General features: G+C 40.3%; 2 protein-coding genes across 18 annotated transcripts in view; one reads left to right on the forward strand and one right to left on the reverse strand.

The window, feature by feature from the left end:
• Positions 1 to 9,927: 9,927 nt before the first annotated feature.
• On the forward strand, positions 9,928 to 18,014 carry LOC104322385 (general transcription factor IIE subunit 1). Its single transcript, XM_009925537.2, has 4 exons — positions 9,928 to 13,469; positions 14,834 to 15,035; positions 15,549 to 15,775; positions 16,180 to 18,014. The coding sequence occupies exons 1-4, from the start codon at positions 13,022 to 13,024 to the stop codon at positions 16,569 to 16,571; spliced, it is 1,269 nt and encodes a 422-aa protein (XP_009923839.2). The 5' UTR covers positions 9,928 to 13,021; the 3' UTR covers positions 16,572 to 18,014.
• Positions 18,015 to 19,093: 1,079 nt separating this feature from the next.
• Positions 19,094 to 21,717, reverse strand: part of PCM1 (pericentriolar material 1) — a 45,601-nt gene continuing 42,977 nt past the window's right edge. For all 17 annotated transcript variants that reach the window (XM_069789002.1, XM_069788957.1, XM_069788976.1 and 14 more), the window contains 4 exons: positions 21,213 to 21,454; positions 20,912 to 21,004; positions 20,673 to 20,796; positions 19,094 to 19,432 (listed from right to left, as the gene is read on the reverse strand). In XM_069789002.1, coding sequence (XP_069645103.1) covers positions 19,407 to 19,432; positions 20,673 to 20,796; positions 20,912 to 21,004; positions 21,213 to 21,454 — 485 coding nt within the window. In that variant the 3' untranslated portion in view covers positions 19,094 to 19,406. The remainder of the gene's footprint in view (positions 19,433 to 20,672; positions 20,797 to 20,911; positions 21,005 to 21,212; positions 21,455 to 21,717) is intronic.

Genomic DNA, 21,717 nt, shown 5'->3' on the forward strand with positions numbered 1-21,717 from the left:
GGAGACAAGTTATTGCCCATGAATCTGAAATGCAAAGTCAACTTTCATCCAAGTATGACTTGCCAAGTTTTATTTAGTATTGCTTCCTTTTCTAAAAGAAATATTAAAATTTCTCCAAGGCTTTCAGTACAGTTTCCCACAGCCTCCTACTAGAGAAACTGATGGGTTACTGACTAGACCAGTGGTCTGTGTGGTGGGTGGGAAACTGGCTGACACGCCACACCCAGGGGGTGCTGGTAAATAGCTCCTTTTCAAACTGGCAACCTGTCACAAGCTGGGTCCCCCAGGGATCGATATTGGGCCCAGCGCTGTTTAATATCTTCATAAGGGATCTGGATGATGGGATCAAGCATACGCTGATGAAGTTTGCAAATGATACCAAACTGAGTGGGGAAGTGGACACTCGGAAGGGAGAGGCACCCTGCAGGGAAGACCTGGGTAGGCAGGAAGAGTGGGCTGACAAGAACCTTATGAAGTTCAACAAAGACAAGTGTAAGGTCTTGCACCTGGGAAAACAATCCAGGAGTGCAGCACAGGCTGGCATCTACCCAGCTGGGGACCAGCTCTGTGGAAAGGGGTCTGGGGGTTCTGGTGGACAACAGGCTCCATATGAGTGAACAGTGTGCTGCTGCGGCCATGAAACCCAACAGGATGCAGATTGCATCAACAAGGGCATCACCAGCAGAGATAAAGGAGTCATTAGCCCACTCTACTCAGCGCTGGTCAGGCCACATCTGGAATACTGTGTTCAGTTTTGGTCCCTGCTACACAAGAAAGATGTGGACAGGCTGGAGAGGGTCCAGAGAAGGCCACAAAGATGATCAAAGGCCTGGGAAGCCTGCCGTATGAGGAAAGGCTGAGAGCACTGGGCTTGTTCAACCTTGAGAAAAGAAGGCTTAGGGGAGATTTTATCACCACATTCCAATATTTAAAGGGTGGCTACAAAGAAGATGGAGACTCTCTTTTTACAAGGAGTCACACAGAAAAGATGAGGGGTAATGGGTACAAATAACTGCTGGGGAGATTCCGTTTGGACACAAGAAAATTTATCAGAACAAGAACCACCAGCCATTGGCATAGTCTCCCCAGGGAAGTGGTGGATTTCCCAACATAGGACACTTTTAAGATTCAGCTGGACAGGGTGCTGGGCCACCTTGTCTAGACAGTGCTTTTGCCAAGAAAGTTTGGAACAGATGATCTTTGAGGTCCCTTCCAGCCTGGTATTCTATGACTAAAAGATAACCTTTAATCATCCCTTGTTTCAGTAACTACATTACCAGCTTACAGCAAACTCTGTTCTTATTAGAGGCTCTCCCTCCATCAACACTGGAAGAAGCAGGGACAAAAGCAGTGCTACTTGCCAAATAGCTTTAGCAGCTGATAAAGAAACATGGCTTCTGGTTGAAAAAAACGAAGCACTGATATTCTAGGCCATAGAACAATGCTTATAGTAGCACAGCAAGAAGCAATTCAAAGGGGTGTAAAGCACTGACAGATCGAGAGCATGCAGAAATCAGCATCCCGCTATTTAAACTGATGCTAAAAAAAAATGGCTAGTCCAGTTGTACATCTGATTTTTTTTTTAACTAAAGTATGCAGGCAGAAGCATGTTAGCATGATTGTACTACCAGAGTCCATTTTAATCTCAGTCATGAGTACTGAACACATGTAAACCAAAATCAACATAGCAGCATGATTTAGATTAGGGAAAAATGGATGTATAGTGTAAAATGCAGCTTCTGGGACATTCGATTCACATAAAATGGCTGAACCAAGTCAGATGTTACAGTCTGTACCCTGAAGAGCAATTCATATACTTCTGAGTTTGTACCTTAATCTGGTAGGGGGTTGTTCAGATTTATTTGGAATTAGTTGCGTAATAGCCATAATCAAATTACTTTGTCATTTAAAAATAAGTAAGTTTACTTCCTTAATTAGTCCTGTCCCACTTTAGCATATGTGGAGCAAGGCAGTGTAGTCTATTTACAGTCATTAACTAACGAGCTTTAGGTATGTACCTTGTGCAAGACAATCCACATTTCCACACTGGAAATTGCTTTACAATTGCAAAAGCTCAGCTAAATCCCTTGGATGTCTGTCCAGAGCCTGAATGCCTATGCCTGCTATTGACTTAAATAAACAAAGCTATTGAAAAACAAAAACCCCAACAACTGTCTTACTGTGTCTGTCTTAATATAGAAAAAGTGATGAATGTGATTGCTTATTGATTTAACCTTCATCTGTCAACTCCGAAAGCACTTGTTCTGAAGGTTTTCTCAAGCCTGACAAAAAGTTCAATTTGCTCTTGTTACAGATAGAGACATCTATTTTTAGCATCAGTTTACTGCCTCCCCCCTGCTTCTGCTGCCCTAGGCACTGTAATGGAAGATAAGACCATTTCACTGAAGAAACATATACAACTACTTGCAACTTTGGAATTTAATGCACCTGCTTTTTTTGGTTTTTTTAAACAGAAAGACACAAGGAATGAAAAGAGGTATGTTTCTTCATATTCATTTGCTGTACATGTAGTTGAGGTACCTCACAACCACTGAGAGGGCAGTCTGATTTTTATTTTTTTTAGGTTTGTTTTTCCCCCAGGTCAAGTAAGCAACCGTATGTATTTTCTCTTTTAAGTTTAAATAAGAGGCTTACATAGCTTTCCCAGTTCTGTTGTGAAAAATCATCAAATGGTTGCAAAAAAAGAAAAATTTAAAAAATGTGAGCAACAAGACAAACATTTATTATTAGTGTATAGTCTAGTTCTATCAGGAGCAGCCTCAGTATTTTAGCTTCCAGCAGATTTTAACTGTTAATGTAAATACAAAGAGTTAATCCAGTTTATTCTGAACTTAATTAAATAAGGCATTACAGGAAAGACAAAGCATTTGTTTGGGCACTGACATTTAAATGCAAAAAATGTCAGTTTGCCAAGAAAATTTTATACCTCTACAATTCAAGAAACCCATGCAGTGAAGCCCCATACCATTTCAGAGGAAGAAAGAATGGCATCTCCCATGTCAAAAAGCAAAATGTTGGCAGCTAGCGAGGACAGGAGAATCCAGGAAAGGAATTTGATTGTAACAAAAGCAAGCAGTAGTTCTGGGACACGTATGCGAGTGAGTTTGCATTAGAGTCAGTTACAAGTTAAGGCTTTGCTTTGAAGCGAAACTCCAGAGCAGCACCCACAGATGTCCTGGAAATTATCTGCAAGGAAAGCAGCAAGAGTAAAGAGAAGACTTGAGCTGGAGCAAGCAGGCATGATGGAGAGTGGACTGACAGGGAGCAACTGAGAGCCTTAGGCAGGCGCCACAACTAACAACAAAATACCCCTCCCTCCCAGGACAAACACCTGTCCCACCTTCACACAGCCAGCCCTTTGGGCTACAGGTGGAAGGAGAAAGAAATGCGAACAGAAGGCTCAAAAGCTTGGATTTCACCTTAGTGGCAACAGCTGGCAAATGACCTGCTTATGCCACAGATCATCAGATGGACTTTCCTGCTTTTGGAGGACCAAAAGTGTTGGTGAGAAAGGCACACCCAAGCTCACCAAGCAGCAAAACTTCTCATCTTTTGCACCAGAAGAACAAGATGAGCCAGAAAGAATAATGCTCAAGGAAAGCAGTGGCAGAAACCACAATTTGCCTTGGGAAGAAAACTCCAGATATTTATGCTTTTTATAAGAAGCTGCCTTTGACTGTTGAAAGAGTCTGAAACGCAACATACTGATTGGCCAAATACTGGTATCAAGTAGCAAGCAGATGATGTGGTTGTTCCCTCTAAGTCTGCCTACCCGTTTTTCAGAGCATCATAACTTGAGGTATCAAAGATTTTAAAGGCCTTTTATAGCTAAGTCTGCTCCCACACTCTGTTACTTAGAAGAGAGGACAATAATTATAAAGGAGTTAGTGTGTTTACATACCAAGAAGCACTGTACTCAGGACGTTTTCTGACCTACAGTGAATCAGCTCTGAATTATATTAATTGTATATGGGACAACCTCTCTCGGTCTAATTTGTTTTACAAAGTTTGTTTTACAAAGTTTGTTCTCCTAGCTCAAGGGTTATGTGCAAGCAATAGGATAATCCCAGCAGTGAGGCTGCCTCTGTTGGATATTCTGTATTTGAGGTAACTCCAGTCATAAGGCTTGCTTAAGGTTTTCCACTATTAGTCTTGTCTTTCTTATGATCTTGCTAAGCTTTCTCTATTAGGCAGATACCCATCGTACAAAAAAATTCATCCGTAGACTTTTCCCTCTTTATATTTCAGTGAAAATGGTTCATTTTGTTAAGAAAAATAATATTTTTTTTGTCTGTAGTAAAAAAAAAAAAAGATCACAAGCATTGGGTTGTAGCTAAGTGCTGAAGTGCCATCTTGTTTTTAGAGCAGAACTTTAATTCAAGTACCTGGACAGGTTTGGATTAGACATAGCTTTTTCTCAGGCTACACCCACCAACTGAATTACACCAGTATTTAAACCTTTATGTAGTTACATATAATTTGCATCAACTTAGTTCCCCAAATGCTACATCTGCATTCCTGTAAGAGGTGTACATGCACCATCTCCTGAGAGCTGGAAACAGTTCTCTTAAGATAGCCATGTCCAGCTGCAGAAGGTATCCCTTCTGCATGAACCATGTGGGAAAAGAAGTAGAAGCAACTAGATGAAGAGGGGAAAACATGAAAAAGAAAAAAAAAAAAAAAAAAAGAGAGATGAGCAGGAGCCAGGGGGTCTGGAGATGTCAGAGGAAAGAGAAGTAAAATAGAACAGGAAGACAGCTGAGAATGGCAGGCTATGAAGATCTAGCAACTGCAGTATACTCCTCCACTGACCCCATTAATTCCTAAATTAATCATTCCATTGCTGTCATCTGAAACCCCAACCAAACTGTGCCTCCCCACCCACAGCAGCCTATGTGGTTAATAGCTGCTGTTACCACATTTTTTCAAATTATGCTGAGACAGTAGATCTAAAATGATCCTCTAAGAAAAGAATATTGAAATTAAAAATACATATTATCCCAAGCAACCATTCTTTAGATTTAAAACCAAGATAAATTACATTAAAAGTATACTAAGGCTGTGAAGCGTACAAGCTTAGCAGCCACTCATTCCCCTTCCTTCTTGGACGGGATACAGTCTCTTTGTATGATCCCAAAATTCCTTTTACAGAGATCCCTTGTTTCACTCACTGCACAGGACAGGCTGCATTCTTGTGATGAATGAGGATGGCATAATAAAGCAGAAAGGCTTCTGCTTTGTTCCAGCTTTCAAGACAGTAAATAAGATAAAGCTGTGCGAGAGAAAGGATGGTGTTACAGACCAAGTACATCTAAGTACCTACTGGGACAACTGAATTCTCACCCCATTTCTGCCAGGTGCTGCACAGGCAACCCAGTAGGTTGTGTTTGGCCAGTACCCAGTCTGTGATACCAGTGGTTGTATTTTGGAAATACTGATCACAACAGCAGTCAAGACAGAGGGAGCTATGCTGCAATCATATGAAGTGCTATAAAACATATCCTAATTTTTTACATCTCAGTTTAGGCTCTTAAAACTATCCAGCAATCTTGGTATCAAACTCTGTACCTCAGAGCTCCATATGTAACACAGGCACAATATCGTCTATCTTTCTAGATATCGGTAAGATTAAAACATAAACTAATCCAAAAAGAGGTCTAAAGCCCTCAAACAAAGTTGATTTAGTTCAATACCAGCATGCCTTCAAGGATCATGGAATTAAGTAATACAGGGAGAGTGCCATATGAAAACTGATAAGAAAATGAATCACCTCAGTGCAAGGTTTGGATGGTTCACAAAATAAGCAGGGTTCAGGGCTGTACACTTGAGTGCTAAACATTAACATCCCGCTTGTTGGCTGAGGCAGAGACTTTGTGAAAGGGCCAGCATGGGGAAAAAGAGGAGAGGTGTGATTAAGAGCCCTATGTGTACAGGGCAACAGGTTACATACAGGCACTTACTATAATCCTGTTGTTTTCTTATTCTGCAGTGCTTGAATGTATGAGCTAGACAGCTAGAAACTTTATTTTTAAAACTGAGGGCTGGGTATCAGTTGGTGTGGAAAATACCAGATACAGCAGAACACAGCTTCCGTGTGCCTGTCCAGGAAACAGCAGCTGGTCACCTGGAGAGGACAATAAAGCAACTTATAACAGCTCCCATCTATCCGAGGTGCACATCACAGCCTCCCACCAGGTCATCTACACCAACCTCTGCTCTGCCAACAGGTAGAACATACTGCATTTCCTCTGTGAGGATCCTGATTATATGTTTGCCCCCCAAAGCAGCAACCCACTAATTTTCTCCTTCAGCCTCTGATCAGACTCTGTATTTATTTCTCCAACCTGAGACTGCTCAGTTGATTATCTGCCTCCTTTTCATCAAGTAGCCTGCAAGTGCAGTGCATGCCCACGCCATTCAAGATAAACATCCCAGGCATCCAAATGGGTTTGAAATGAAGCCAGGCGACTTTGCCTGTCCCCATCTCAAGCTCCTGCTTTCAATAACGTCCCTGTTACACAATATCGCAACAACATACCGGCACAAATCCTGCTTCCCACAGCCCTCGGTGCCAGGACTTCCCGCAGGCAGAAATACCTGCTCAAACCACACTTTTTTTTTTTTTTTGGGGGGGGGGTTGCAATTTTCACTCCTGCTCCAATCATACAGGACAAAGGCAGCACAGCATGAGCCCATACAGAATTGCCTCCCAGCCACCAAAGAGGCAGACACCTGGCTAGGCAGCACCTACACAGAGATTTACTTCTGCTACGTGGAGGTTAACTGTCCTTGCCGAACAACCCTGGTGTTGTCAGCTGCAGCTCGCGCAGGCGATTGTGATTTCCTGTTTCTGAAAGCGGTGTTACCAGCCAGACCATCACTCTCCTTAATTTAGAAAGCTGTTTTGTGTTTTCTTGTGATCTGGTTCCACACCTCCACAGGCAGGCTGAGGACAGTAGAATGAATAACAGCGCTGAGGTTACATGACACTTTCCCTGTTCAAAACAGTCGGCGAGGAAACCCACAGGTATTATTCATTGTAAACATTTCCCAGAGACTAAACCCAACAGGTACGAGCAAGTAGTCTTGCTCCTTTGCATTTTCTAATGTAACAGGACAACAAAGGAGCATACTTGAGAACCACTATATGGAATGAGGTATATCTGCTTAATTTTACCTGTGTGAATATTTTAAATTTGCAGTTGAAGGTTTATGCCAATTATACTTCTCAGCTGTGGGTATCTGCCGAATAGTTTCTTATTTGATGGGAAAAAAAGAGCAGTAGCAGGGTTTTTCTCAGCATAAGGCATGAAACTGATCCCTGCTACTATAAATCACAAACAAGAGCAGAGCTAATCTCAGGGATTTTTTTTTTTTTATAGTCACCTGTTCCTGCAGTTTCTAAACTGCAGTCTCAAACCTTTGAAGTATTTTCAAATCTAAATTCTTGCTACAGCTACTAAAATATGAGGTTTCTTTTCTGATATTGACTATTTCTCAGAGACACTACCTTTTGTAGTGGCATTTACAGATGCCAGTCCCACAACCTGTCCTATGCAGACAAGGTGCTCTCACCTTTAGGGCTTTCCATGGACTCATGTGCCAGGTAAGTTGGAGAGTCAGAATTCCAGCAACAAACAGCAGTAACAAAAGCGCAATACATGCTGCAACACGTACCAAGGAGACCTAAGTCACATCATCACAAAACACCAGCCTCCACTATGCATATATAAAAAAAACCATGAAAGACACATAGATTTGAGATGGAATATGATGATTGCAATCCTAACAGAATTCAGCATTTTAACCTTGGACTGTACAATGTCTAGCAACCTTATTTCAACATTGTTTTTAAACACAGATGTCTAACCCATAAAAGGAAATGATAGTACCCATAACTTTGTCTTCTGGAGAAAAACAGTGAAAAACTGCTTTTTGTTTCCTTTTGAAGACATAAACCACCTAAAAAGATTAATAAGCAAAAATGCAAAAAAACTAGCAAACATATAAATTCCAGGTTTTTTCTTTACAAGATATTCAAGTTTCCAGGTTGGTTTGGTTACAAAAGCTTCTAAAAATTATGTAAATTACCTGTACTAAATATTTGGTTTACAACAACAACAAAAGAGTTAATTATTATGTTACTTTTAGTCTTCTAAAGTCATGCTAATGAAAACACTAATCAAAGATTACAGTCACTTACATTTTCAGTCCTTGCCTGGTGTAGGTGGATTTCATTGAGCAATAAGATTTATAACTTCATCATAATGCAATGTCTACAAGGCTGAATTCACTCAGTTGCTAATGAAATGTGATTTGGGGACCCTCTTGCTTCAGCTGGGTGATAATTAGGGCTTATCACAGATAGGTCTAGGAAAAGGCTGGAAAATACTTAAGCTTGTTTTGCAATTACTTTGAACTTTTAGGAAGGGAGGAATTGTTCTACAGTTATCAGCCTGAAGTTTTCTGCCTATACAAGAGAGGTAATGGTAAGGTTTTTAACTTACTTGCAAATAGTATAGTTATATGAAGTCTTACAAAAGACTACTTTAATAAATTTTTCTGGTTTAGTGCCTTTTAAAGTGTGAGATGGGTAGTTTGCCTTCTCAGGCAGCTCAAGTAAAATGTTAATTAAGCAACTGGCTTCAGAGAAACCTTGCAGAACTTGCTCTATATGATGCTTGTTAACTTGAAATTCTGCTTTTGATAGTTGCCTGCCAGCACAACAAGCAACTCTGTATACGTTTCCCAAAGCAAAAAGAGGATCCTAAAGGTAGTTCCTGCTTATGGGGAAAACAAGGTATTGCATTCCTCTCTCCTTAATGAAGGTTATAATGGCTCCATGTTAACTACAAGCAGAAGGGCCTCTCAGGCATCTAAGTTACTGAATAATCTTAAAAATAATCAACTTAATAAGACGGTAGCTCCTACCCTCGTAAAAATAGGTACTTTAAAAGCAGCTAAAGGTTGAAGCTAGACTATGACTTGTAAGGTATCTTGTCCGTACATGCTATCAGCTGGAAAAAAGAAAAAACAACTACATAAGTAGCAAAATACCTGTCTCCTTGATGCAGATTGCAGTTGAACTATGGAGCAGTTTCCTATTTAAAGCCCTTCTATCTCTGCAGGGAGCTGCTCCTCTTCCTTCTCCTTTCCTTGGTAAGGGTGGTCTTAGGCTCCTCTTAAAGGAGAACTGCTGCCTGTGAACTGAAAACTATACAACAGCTTTGAAAAATCAGCAGATTTCCTGAATTGCAAGACTTCAGATTTGACAATTATAAGATGGAGAGGTTTTTCAAAATGGGCTGGAGAAATACAACCTCAAATATACCAAAGCACTGTAGAGAATGCTTCCCCTTGTTTTGATTTTATGTAGTTTTTACTATAAAATGCATACAGTTTTGGTCCTTCTGTAGCTTAAAGGAACACTTCTTGAGGGGTTTGTATTTTCCATGAGTATTCTTTACTCAGGGCAAATTCAGCCATTTTTGTAAAAGAAAGCCATTTCCTTTTATATTGAACCAAAGGCTTGTGTATCTAAATTTCCACTGCAAATGGACAGTGAGTTCTATGGATTTGTTCTTGAAAAAAGCTTTTCACTTGTCTCCCAGGATATATTAATAGTATTTACACTACATGTTTATGTATGGGTAGTTCTGTTGTGTGGGTGTGGTGGGCTTTTTGAGTGTGGGGTTGTTTTGTTTTTTTTTTTCTTTCCCTGAATAGTTTACACTGTTGTAAGACTCTGGACCTGAGAAGTTTTTAACATCAAGGTGCTCGGAAGCACCTCAGCGCAGTCCAGACTTCCTAGCACTTCAGAGTACTGCTTGCTTTAGAGATGCAAGTATGTGATGCAGGTCTGGGATAAGGAGTCATCCAGAGACTTGATAAGTCAGCAAACCTCAAGCTTACACTTCAGGTCCTACTTCTTCCTTAATGATGTTATCTACTTATCACACTCCCTTTGAAATTACTTCATTCTGTATTTGACTTAGGGTAAGAAAAAAAAGTCATGAAACCTGCTCCTAATGCAAGTCCTTTTAAGTGTCAGGGTTCTGCCCCCATTAGCCAAGGACAAGATGCAGAAGTGGTTTTGTTCTTTATTTTTGATAGTGCCACAATCCAACTGGTGTTCATATAAAACTAATCCACACAGATGGCACCTTGGCCCGTTTGGAGATGCTAGCCCAGACTAATGCACGTGACTGGTACTGTATCCAGCACAGATGCTGGGGCTGCACTTAGTGCTCCTCAGTGGGGCTGGACTGGGTTACAGAAATACATGATGGCTGCTTTCCTCTGGGCCTGTACTGGAGGCTACAGTGCCTCTGTTCTGTGGGCTATTTACCCACAGCGTAGAAGGACAAGGCTCGGTGCTCTCCAGAGCCTGAGGCGACTCAAAGCCATGCTCCTGATCTCTGGAGCTGGGGCTGGCTCAGGACACTGTCCGTCCTTCCTTCCTGCTGAGTATAAGCCACTGCACAGAAACAAATTCCAAATCTGTGAGGCCAGAAAGAGAAGAAAGAGAAGTCTTTAGCATAAGTTAGCGTATTTTTCTGTGGAAGAAGTCTGATGTTTGTCTGTGCTCCAGAAATCTTGTGTGTTATGCTCAAGTGACCCTGAGCTTAAAACACTGGAGAGTAGATGTGGAAATCCAGCCCAGAGCCCTGGGTCAAGAGCAGTAAATCTAAGCTGTCCTGCACACTGGTGGCTTCTCTGTTTGAAGCTTCTTGGCGATTCTCAACATACAGATCATCTCCTCTGCATACCCTTATCCCGATTTCAAAGGAAAGCCTACTCAGCTCTAACAGCAAAGAGCCCTTGCTGTGGATAGGGAAAGGAAAACTGCCTGCTGAGTACAGCTGGGGCATAAACATGGTCGAGTGGCTCAAGGATAGCCACCATGCTTGCTAACTCGTTATCCAGTAGCTCTGCATATGGTTTTATCTCACAGAAAATGCACTGGCAACTTGAGGTAGCTCATCCATCAGGGAAAGAGGTGGAGATAGGATTGCAGTCAGCAAGATTTTATTAAAGTCCTATTCTCTTTTCGGCAGATGGAGTACCTGACTCCTGACTAGAGTGTGTCCCTGTCCCACCACAGACATGTCTGCGCGCATGTACACAGATGGCATGTCCTACCCTTGCTAGGGCTTGACTCGTGGCAAGAACAGGGTTTAGCTTCTGGAAGACTTGGTTGAACACAAGCTCAAGGTCCTGTGCTTTCCTGCCTGCAGAAGGGAGTATTGCTTGTCTAGTCATGCAATGAGCTATGCTGCCCTGCTAACACTTGACAGTCAGGTGCTCTGTAGCTAAGCCTCTTTTGAGGATGAGGACAAAGGAGAAGTGAAAGAGTAAAACTATAAAATTGCTTCTTCCTCAAGGCTTTTGTGAAAAAGCATAGAAATGCTCTCCTTGCAGTCTGAGGAGGACTGTCAAGGAGCTGACTGACATTCCCAAAGCTTCTCTCCTTACTATGGTGAAATTTAACTTTCTTGGAACAGAACAGAAGAATTTAAGTTAGACAGGACCTCTGGAGGCCATCTAGTCCAACCCTTGCTCATGGCACAACTAATCTCAAAGCAAGGTCAGGCTGCTCAGGCTGTTGTCCAGCTGAAGTATGGAGACTCAACCTCCTCCCTGGACAGCCTCTTCCAGTGTTCCCCCACTCTTCCTGTGGGAAATTTAGGTCACTGTGGTGCTATTGCTTTCAGGGTTTCCAGAGCCTCAGACCAGCACATTTAGATTTGGTTTAGTTTATCCAAAAGGAAGTGCTTCCCCCCTGAGATGCAAGTTTAATTATGGCTCAACTACTAGGCTATTGCAAATAGGTTTTGCTTGATTAACTACCGTTTCTGATGAAGGTCACCTGGAAGCTCTATGTAGCAATACGCAATTACCTGGGCTTGAGCAAGGTGCCCCACAGCATGGATGCCAGTGCTGGCAATGTACCATGCCATCCCACTACCCGCCCACCTTCTGATCCAGTGGCTACACTGGCACAGCACACCCGGCTGCACTTTGCATGGGTCTCTGCAGAGCAGTCTGGCTAGAGGCTGCGATATCAAATATGACTGTAGGATTTTAACATGCCTCAAAGAAGGGACTTGGGATGTGGCTTTACGGAAACATACCTCAATTTTTTTCTTCTCCCTCCACTCCTTATTTATAAGAAACATTTAGGACAGTTTTACTGATTAAAATTAGCTACATTCTAGTTAATGGGATTAGGAATTGGTTGTTGCCAGAAGCCCTATTTCTACAGGGGAGAAGAGTACTTGAGGAGGAAAATGTTCTGCTACAGATGTTCCCCGGTGATTTAGTGTGGTGGAACAAGTAGGCGCAGCCCCAAACACCCTGTACTGAATGAGGGCAGTGCCAGAGAAGATGGAGCATCCTGTGCCCCAGCTTTGCTAGGCCTTTGACCACAGCATGCAGCAGAGAAATCACAGACAGCAAACTAAAGGGTGCTCAAACACCTCTTGTGGCTTTGCCACAAAGGGAGGTGCAGTCTCATCTATTCCACATATTGTTATGAACTAAGCTAAAGATTTCTTGCCCAGCTTGTGTCCTGACCTTTGCTTTTGAAGGCATGTATTGTTCACTCAGACCTTACCTGGCTGGCCATGAATGAAAACAGATACTTCACGCAGACCTAGACATGCAAGTTAACTGTGCTGTCTTCTGTAAAGAAGAACTTGCTGTAACCCATTTCCCTCGATATCTTCTGTGGGCTTTTACATAAGAGGACATGAATATTTCAGATGTAATCATTGTATTTAAAGATTAGGTAATCTCTGATATCTATTGATACCTTCCCCATATCCAGGTGCGGGTTAAGGATTTTACATTGATCTATTCAGTGAAGACTCTTACAGAAGTGAAGCGCAGCAAATGACCTGCTTTATACCTCCTCGTGAGGGCTAAGAAAGGTTCGCTACAGCTTACCTCCCTTCTGTTTGTTGTACAGCACTTCTCTCTCTGACTGGTTCAGCTCCTGATGGAAGAGCAAAACATTATCACAGAGGTCCCAGCAACCCTAAAGCGCCTGGCCAAATATATAGTGCGTGGTTTCTATGGAGTAGAGTACTCCCTGGCCCTCGATATACTGATCCGCTACCCCTGTGTGAAAGAGGATGACTTGTTACAGTTGCTCAAGTATGAACGTAAACAACTGCGTACTATCCTCAACACGCTCAAGGCAGACAAGTTTGTGAAGCTGCGTATGCGAGTTGAAACGGGGCCTAATGGGAAGAGCACCAGGCACAATTACTATTACATCAATTACAAGGTGCTGGTGGATGTGGTAAAATACAAACTGGATCATGTACGTCGGAAAATAGAAGCGGATGAGCGGGATTCAACTACCAGGTCCTCTTTTAGATGTCCATTTTGCTCCAGCGCTTACACGGACCTGGAAGTCAATCAGCTCTTTGATGTATTTACAGGTATGTTGCTTATATTGTTTATTTGCTCTTATCTTAAAGAATAACTCTGACAGCACAAAATTGGCTCCCGTGCAAACTTTGCAATAAAAGCATGTTTGTTAGGATATACTTCTCGTTTGCTGGTGGACAAGGGCCTGGGACAGGAGAAGCTGGGAGGTGAGGGTAAGAGAAAAAGCTGTCTCTCTAGAACAGGCCAAGCAAGAGGAAGAATAATCTTGAATATACAAGCTGGGGTTGGGAATCGGATTCCAGGCCTTAGCTTTGCTATGAACAAGATGCTTAACCCGGTTTAAGATTATTCATCCAAATCTTGTGAGTACCCCTTCCTCGTATGGAAATGAGAATACAGTACTCGCTTTACTCCATTTTGAATGTGTTAGTTAATCCATTTGTGTGTTCAACTCTTCTGATGGAAGAGGTGGACAAGATGGATAAAACTGCTTGCAGCCACCTACTGTAGTAAGCGTACTCAGCTCAGCAGCAGACGAGAGGCATTCTGTCACTCCTGTGCTGGAAACGGGGAAGTTCAGGCTCCTCCCAGGGCAACATGACACATCCACAGCAGAAGTGGCATCAGAGCTTGTGGGCTTCTCTTCTCTAAAATCAAAACAACTAAATAGAGAGTACTCTTTCAAAATGAGTTAAAGTGGCATCATGTTGCAATATGGTAAGCACAGCTGCTGTGTGAACATCTGGGGCATGGTATCTGGAAAGGATGCCAGAGCCAGGGAGAGTGAACTTTATATGACTAACTTGAAATGTCAAAGGTGAAATTAGTGTACTGCCACTTAGTAAAATCATCCCTTTGTTCTAAATGCAGGGACTTTGTCAAGTTACTGAAAGGCAAACATTGAGGCTGGTGATATATTTTAATAGAACATGCTTTAATTATTTTTTTTTCTTTAAGACATAAATAATAAGTTTGTGCATATGCTTTGACCCTAAATGAGTCTTTTTGAACTTCAGAACTCTAAACAACTCTAACAACTAAAACAAGATGCTGCTTATGCTTGCAGATGTCTGTCGTCTTACATTTATGGACTAAAAAAAGATGAGATCAGAGAACAAAAAAATAAACCTTACTATCTGATGATAATCCATGCCTAGCCAACTTAACTTTTTCCCCCCAATATAGACATTTCTCTCTTGCACAGCAAGTGTGTGAATACCAGTCTTTCTCCAAAAAGGGGGGCGGGGGGGGATAAGGGCAAGCCTTTTTTTACTTGAGTTTCCTAGTTAATGTGAACAAATGGATAAAGTCAGAATGTTTTGGTAATTGTCCAGACTGTGGATTTCTTAACAAGGGACTGCAGATCTCTTGTGTCCTATGAACACAAGATTTTCCAATTTGGGTAACATTGCAGAGACTTTCCGCTGCACTTACTGCAACACTGAAGTTGAGGAAGATGCCTCAGCACTTCCCAAGCATGATGCTCGAACTTTGCTAGCAAAATTCAATGAACAGATTGAACCTATCTTTGTGCTGCTGCGTGAGACTGAAGATATTGTTCTGCCGTACCACTTGCTGGAGCCTCAGCCAATGGAAATACCAGAATTATCAGAAAGGTATAAACATAACCCTAGAACTTCTGATCAAGATAAACCCCCCAGCAACTTTCCAGCTGTAAAATCTTTGAAATACTGAACTTGCAGCCTATTTTCTACTCAATTCTGCTTTGTTCAGTACTGTTAGCTTCTTAATGAAGAAGCCTGTAAGATCTAAGGCATTCTAAATTATTGTTATGCATTTATAGGCTTATTTTTGCTACCTTTTAAAAATAATTTTCCAGACTTCTCTTTCAGCTAATGTTCATAGCCCTTTCTGTGAGAAAGTAACGCTTTTCTATCAGTGTGCTTTGTCCAGAGACGCACTACTGAAGAGACCATGTAAAAATCAATGGTTCAGAACCACTTGCCTCTGAGATGAGGTAATGGGGAATGCATATTGTTTTAATATAAAGCACTTGTCAAAGCTAGTCTGCTGACAAAACATGGGGGGGGGTTGTCTTTTTTTGAATGGGAACTGGGGTGGTTCTTGCCTGAATTTAACCTGTCCAAAATGGGTGACATTTCATTCAGCTTTGATCAGAAAGTGGGGTCAAGTGTGCTGGAACCCTGCAGCCGAGCTGAAAAATGGGCCGACAGAAGTTCCTCTTCTGGCAACATGTACACCCAAAACTTAGTTATTGATGTCCAAGACTCTGAGTCCAAGAAGAAAATAAGAGAAAAAGCAGCTAAAAAGCAACCTATCTGGATGTCACAGAGCACTGTGGAAGGAGCAACAACATCCACCAACAATAGTGTTGGTAAGTTTCAAGCATTAGCAAATCCTTAAGTTTAGCAGCCTTACTGCATTTAAATACAGCTTTCCTATTGAAAATGTAGTGAGCTTGGTTTAGAATATAGAGTAATGCTTTGATTCTGCACTAGTGCCTATCAGATCTTAGTTTCTAAAAACTAGTCTTTAGACTGATTTAAGTAGTATTCCTAAAGCCAGAGGCCAGGTACCAGGTCCTGAAATTTTTGGCTGTAACCATGCAGTAACATTAGTGGTCATCTTTAAAGCTGAAAGCTCTTGGAAATGTCTGCACTTTCAAGAGAATTCTAAAGTGTGGGTAAAAAAGATCCAGAGTAGAAAAAAATCATTTATGTAGGATGCCTAAGGTAACTGTAACTATTGATACCTCTAATACTCAGTGTTGTGTAGTAGGAGTAAATGCTTCTGAAGAAACTGAAGAAAGTGTTAAAGAAACTGTCACTGAAAATGAAATCATCAAGACTCTTCTGATCCATGAATCAAAGTCATTGTCTAGCACAGACCAGGCTCCTGTTGTCAGAAGCAAACTACCTGAATCAGGCAGCGATACCAGTGAGTCTGAGGAAGATGGCAAGCACTCAAGAGCAGGAATGGAAGCAGCAGGCAGCAACTTCAAACAAGAGGAGGAAGAGGAAACGCAAGGTCCTATTTTAATGGTAGCTGGTCAGCCTCGTTCATATGGCGAAGTTAGTGAAAATCCAGAGCTTGTCTCTCTCATGACAAATGAAGAGAGAGAAGCTTATATAAAAGTAGGGCAAGAAATGTTCCAGTCTGTCTTTGAATAAATACTGCTATGTGAATATGCAAACTTGTATGGAACGGGTGAAGGCTTCTTTTGAAATAAGACAGTTCATCTAATAGTTTAACTTATGTTCTTCAAAGTTTACCACTGAAAGTTAAGTTTTGTTTGAACCCCTTGCTGTTATGCAAGATAGTAATCCTGTAGTAGGTAACTACAGTTCAAAATACTGGCATTGCAGTAAAAGCAACCCACAGTTACTATGGGTTTTCTGTTGTCTTAATGCTTAGACTTTGTGAATGCTGTAATTGGGTTTGGAGCATGAATCCCTTCAGGATACAATGGAATGATTAAAATAAAGTTTCAAAAGCAATGTTACAATAAATTGCAAGAAATCAATTATTCCACCTTCCTCCCAGAAGTAACAGCTACTTCCAGTAGTGAAGATGAGTCAAAGTAGTCCAACATGATTTGGTTTCACTCCATACACCAGTGCATTCTGTTGTTTTGTTAGGTCATTCAATATACAACAGTAACAGACAGGTGTTATACAGCAACTTCCCTTTAAGGGAGGAGCTGCTACTAAATTATGTTAGCTATAGAAGAGAATCAGCTCTGGCCTTTTAACTTTCCTCTTAAAAATAATTATCTGAATTCTTTGTACTCATTACCCCACAGAACTGCCTCTGAAGTGATGAACTGTGCAATGGATACTGGACAGTAAAATACAACATTCACTTTGGTCCAGGTTGGTAAGGAAGCAAGCAATCTATCAAGCAGAAGACTCTGCTTCTCATGTCTCCTGTAATTGTTTTAAGCAAGATCTTTTCTACTACCACTGGAAAAATACATTCTACTTGAGCTACATATGAGCAGAAGGACTGACACCAGACTTAGAGAGCTTAACTTCTTCAGCAATTCTACTACATGAGCAATGGATAATGAAAGTAGACTAGAAAGGCACAAACAAACACAGGAGGTTCCCTCTGAATGTTAGGAACCACTTTTTTACTGTAAGGGTGACCAAGCACTAGCACAGGTTGCCCAGAGAGGTTGCAGAGTCCCCCATGTTGGAGATATTCAAAAGCCACCTGGGCATAGTCTAGGCAACCAGCTCTAAGTGGCCCTGCTTAAGCAGGGGGAGATTGGACCAGATGACCCTCAGAGGTCCCTGCCAACCTCAACCAGTCTGTGATTCTGTAAAGAAAGGGTAGAGAAAATATGACAAAGAAATACCATTTCAGTGCATTGCCATTCCAGGGCAAGAATTCAGGAATGGTGTGTGCTCATGCTATTTCTTAAGCTTAGAGTTTAATGATTTACCATATAAACTAGATGTCTCTCAAATATGCACAAATCTTCTTGTTCTGCTTTATGAAAATGTCCTCTTTTAAGTCTCCTGAATTATTCTTGTGCCAAGTTAGTGATTAAACACTTGAATTTTGTTTCACTTTCACAGGTTTGTCACAATGTGTTTCCTCTGTCCTCAAAATTGTCAAGTTTTTTCTGCATACAGTACCACCATGAGTTTAAAGCCTGCACAGTAACTAAACTGTCTTCAACCCTTGTGCTATACTTTTGCCTTTGGAGACAAGAGGCACGTGATTGTAATCTGCCATTTCAAAATTCACTCATAAAATCCAGAGACACTCAAAACAAACTAAAAAAAGAAATCGCAGAAGAATCACACTCTTATTTTATTCAAACTTGAGGCATGTTTAGGCTTCACTGTCACTAGATAGTAATAATATGGCTATATGCTGTGGGAGACTAACCTCCAAAGGAAGACAATTCTGAATTCAAGATGACCATTGCTCTTCAACTAATTTGAGAAGCCTGGTGTTTAAGGTAAATAGGATCTCTATAATGCAGCAGATAGATAGCTTATTCAGGATATTTCTAGCTCAATTTTATGACTTAACTGTTATTAGCAACTCTAATCTGAAAAAGTGAAGAAAATTTTTGTTCTGGTTCAAGTTTTCCAGCCTATTTTTTCTACAATCCTAATTCTGCCTTTGCCATGAGACTTCATTAGGTACTGACTTTAACTGTTTTTAAAATTTTTTAAATTTCTTCCTTTCTACATGAAAACTCTTCACAAAGTCAAATACTTCAGGAACAGATTCTACAGGCTTTCAATTGCAGCAATTTTAAGTATTACCTGTGAGAGGATACTAAAATTTTCAGACTGGTTTATCCCTTTGCACATTGAAAGTACAGAACAGAATATGCAGAAAAATACAAATGGTTTCTGCAGTTAACTACAAACCTAGGGTATTTACTTCACCTCAGATAAATGTGCTGGTAGAAACAAATTCCACAAGGCCATGAACAGGAACTTTTTTTTTTTTTCCACAGACCAGCTATACTCTATGCTATACTCATAGTTGTAGGGGATGGAGAAACTTAGTGGGACAAGAGTTTCTTGTCCCAGGAAAATTAGCAGTGTTTCTCTGAAGAGCAGTAACAAACTGCTACAAGCATGCCAACACTTAAAGTCAGTTAACTTCCAACAACGCACTCTGCATACCATTTTGTAAGCCAGAGGAAAATTTTTCAAAAGACAAATTTACAGACAAGTCCAAACTTTATTTAAAACTACCATTTTGAACAATTTTAAAATTACTAAACAAGTCACAATAAAAAATAAAAAAAAAGATTAAGACAGAAGAAGAACAGTGCAGCAAAACTGAATAGAAGATGATTCAGTTCCAGCCGTTCCAACTGCCACAGGCAGAAGTGAGCATACCTATCCTAAGAGGCAGTGTGTCAAAATTTTACATTTTTATACACTTCCAGAATTCTAGGAAATTAGTGCTGATCTTCCATATGCATTTGTATACATGGAGTTTATAAATGCAGATATATCTTCAGGTTATTCTCATGCACTTTGACCTCCAAAAGTTTCTGTAAAATAAGAGTATACTCATTATTGTCTAACAGCTACAAGGGATCAAACACAGCTCTTGACCACATTTGAACTCCTTGTAAGTATCCCTTAAACCACCTTGATGAAACATTTCATCCCCTCCTCTTTTCATAAGCATTCTGAGCCATGGCTTACTTGAACAGCTACAGCCATCCCCCATACACAGATGAATGCCTTAGTTGCTAGCTACCAATTTTGTGTGGCATGGCATTCTTTGCCAGACTATTCCCACACCAGGCATATGCATCAGTATTCACCAAACTGACATAACAGACTTCTGCTAGCATAGCTATGATAAGCAGAATGGTGATGGGCAGTGACTGAAATGGAAGGGAAGACACACCTTCCTTCACCACCCTCTATTCTGGAAAATCCTATGCTGTCACTGCAAATGCATTAAAAAAAAAAAAAAGCATTTTCATCAGATTATACTGTCTGAGAATTGGAACTAGCTACACTAGCAGAAAACTACCACCATCAGAATACCCAGTTCATGCATTTATATATATATGCCATTATATACCCTCCACTGGAAAACTACAAGCCTAACAATAGAAGATAAGCCTCTAATACCATAACTTGTGTCACAATATCAACATTACATTAAAAAAAAGAGAGAAGTTTTTGACCCGCATTACCATTAAGTTTTTGTAGCTCCATAAATACTGTTTCATGAAAGTGATGAATTTTTACTGCTGTCACACACACTGAAAGTTTTTTCTACCCCAGGGTATGCTTCATACAAAAAATAATTTTCTTTTCCCTGAAGAGATATTTTACTCCTCTGAAAAGTCTCTTGAACTTTTCTATTACAAAAACACTAAGCGGTCTCTCAGCAAATTATATTAAGCATTATTAAATCAGATAATAGCAATTAGAATTTACAGTATTATTAAACCCAAGATTGTGTAATAAGAAACAAAAATATTATTCCATTTTAATAAGTTTCAAAACCATTACTCTACAACACACATTTTACATATGTTAATTTTTATGACTTTATTAGCCACAGAATCTAACAGAAGTATATACGAAGGAACATGAAAGGCAAAATCTCTTCGTATCAATATATCATTTTCAAATGCATAATAACAAAAAAAGGATATTCTTTCAGCACCACGGTAACTGCTTACTTCAGTGATAACAAGATATTTAAATTCTATGCCATTCCAGAGTGTTTTCCCAATAGGTATAGAGGATTTAGAAAATAATCTTTACCAGGTTCTTTCAAAGTTTGGGCATCTCCTACTAGTTCTTGATCTTGAGCTCCACCTCCATCCAGTAATTCATCAGACAAACTGTTGGTTTGAGCCTCTGTTGCCATTTTCTTCATTAAATCTGCCTTTGTAACAGATAAAGTGAAACTCAAAATTCAGGATAATTCTTATTGCTGTCTAGATTAAGATATTTAGGGTGTGCGCTTCTAAACAACCACCCGACGAACAATAGCAAAATACCTCTGAATATACTGCAAGTTTAAGGGGCAAGTCTTCAACTTTCACAAAGTCATCTTCATCAGATTTTTGACTGACATTTCCAGAACCAGCTTCCTGTTAATAAAAACAGTTGACATTTAAGAGAACAGTGCTAATTGGTTTTATTTTCACTCCAAAACTAGATTTTTGACTATTGTAATAAAGTACATAAAAAAATGCACATATCAAATTTGCAGATGAAAACTGAACAACACTAGAAACAACCCTGAAATCAAAAAGCTTCTCATTTCTCTTGGATGTATCTTAACTGAAATATACGCACATATTCATTCACCAATACAGGTGACTCCGTATCGGGGCTCCCAGCCATGGAGCTTTCAGAACTTGCAGATTTGTTTCCTACACACGTATCTAGTGTTTGAGTTTCATTTACTGGTAACGATGAGCTTGATTCTTCTGTTTTCATACTGGCTGTTATAAAGGATTCTGGGGTACTGACTGTTAAAGGCGGTGTATTCTCCATGACACTGAGGTAATGAGGCAACATTGTAGCTTCTTGTTCACCTAAAACCACAAAACTACATTTTTAACTAGGTAGAGACAGTAAAAGATTCCAAGCGTACAAAAATCCCAGATTATTATTTTTTTACAAATTATGATCCAAAGCTACAAATGAGCAATAAAAGTGAATTATAGTCTCTCAGATCAACACAAAGCTGATTGATTTGTACTCTCATATACTTAAGTATCAGCAATTATCACAAGACAGTACGTGACTTAAAAAATTTCTGACTTGATACAGGTTCTTTTCAAAAAACAAAACAAAA

This window comes from Haliaeetus albicilla, chromosome 1 (genome assembly GCF_947461875.1).
Source record: "Haliaeetus albicilla chromosome 1, bHalAlb1.1, whole genome shotgun sequence".
In the NCBI taxonomy this organism is placed as follows: domain Eukaryota; kingdom Metazoa; phylum Chordata; class Aves; order Accipitriformes; family Accipitridae; genus Haliaeetus; species Haliaeetus albicilla.

Excerpts from the sequence above, each read along its gene's own strand:
- LOC104322385 (XM_009925537.2), top strand. The coding sequence starts at position 13,022 with ATGGAAGAGCAAAACATTATCACAGAGGTCCCAGCAACCCTAAAGCGC. Across the intron at positions 13,470-14,833 it reads GCTCTTTGATGTATTTACAG|AGACTTTCCGCTGCACTTAC; the intron begins GTATGTTGCTTA and ends GTAACATTGCAG. Across the intron at positions 15,036-15,548 it reads ATACCAGAATTATCAGAAAG|CTTTGATCAGAAAGTGGGGT; the intron begins GTATAAACATAA and ends CATTTCATTCAG.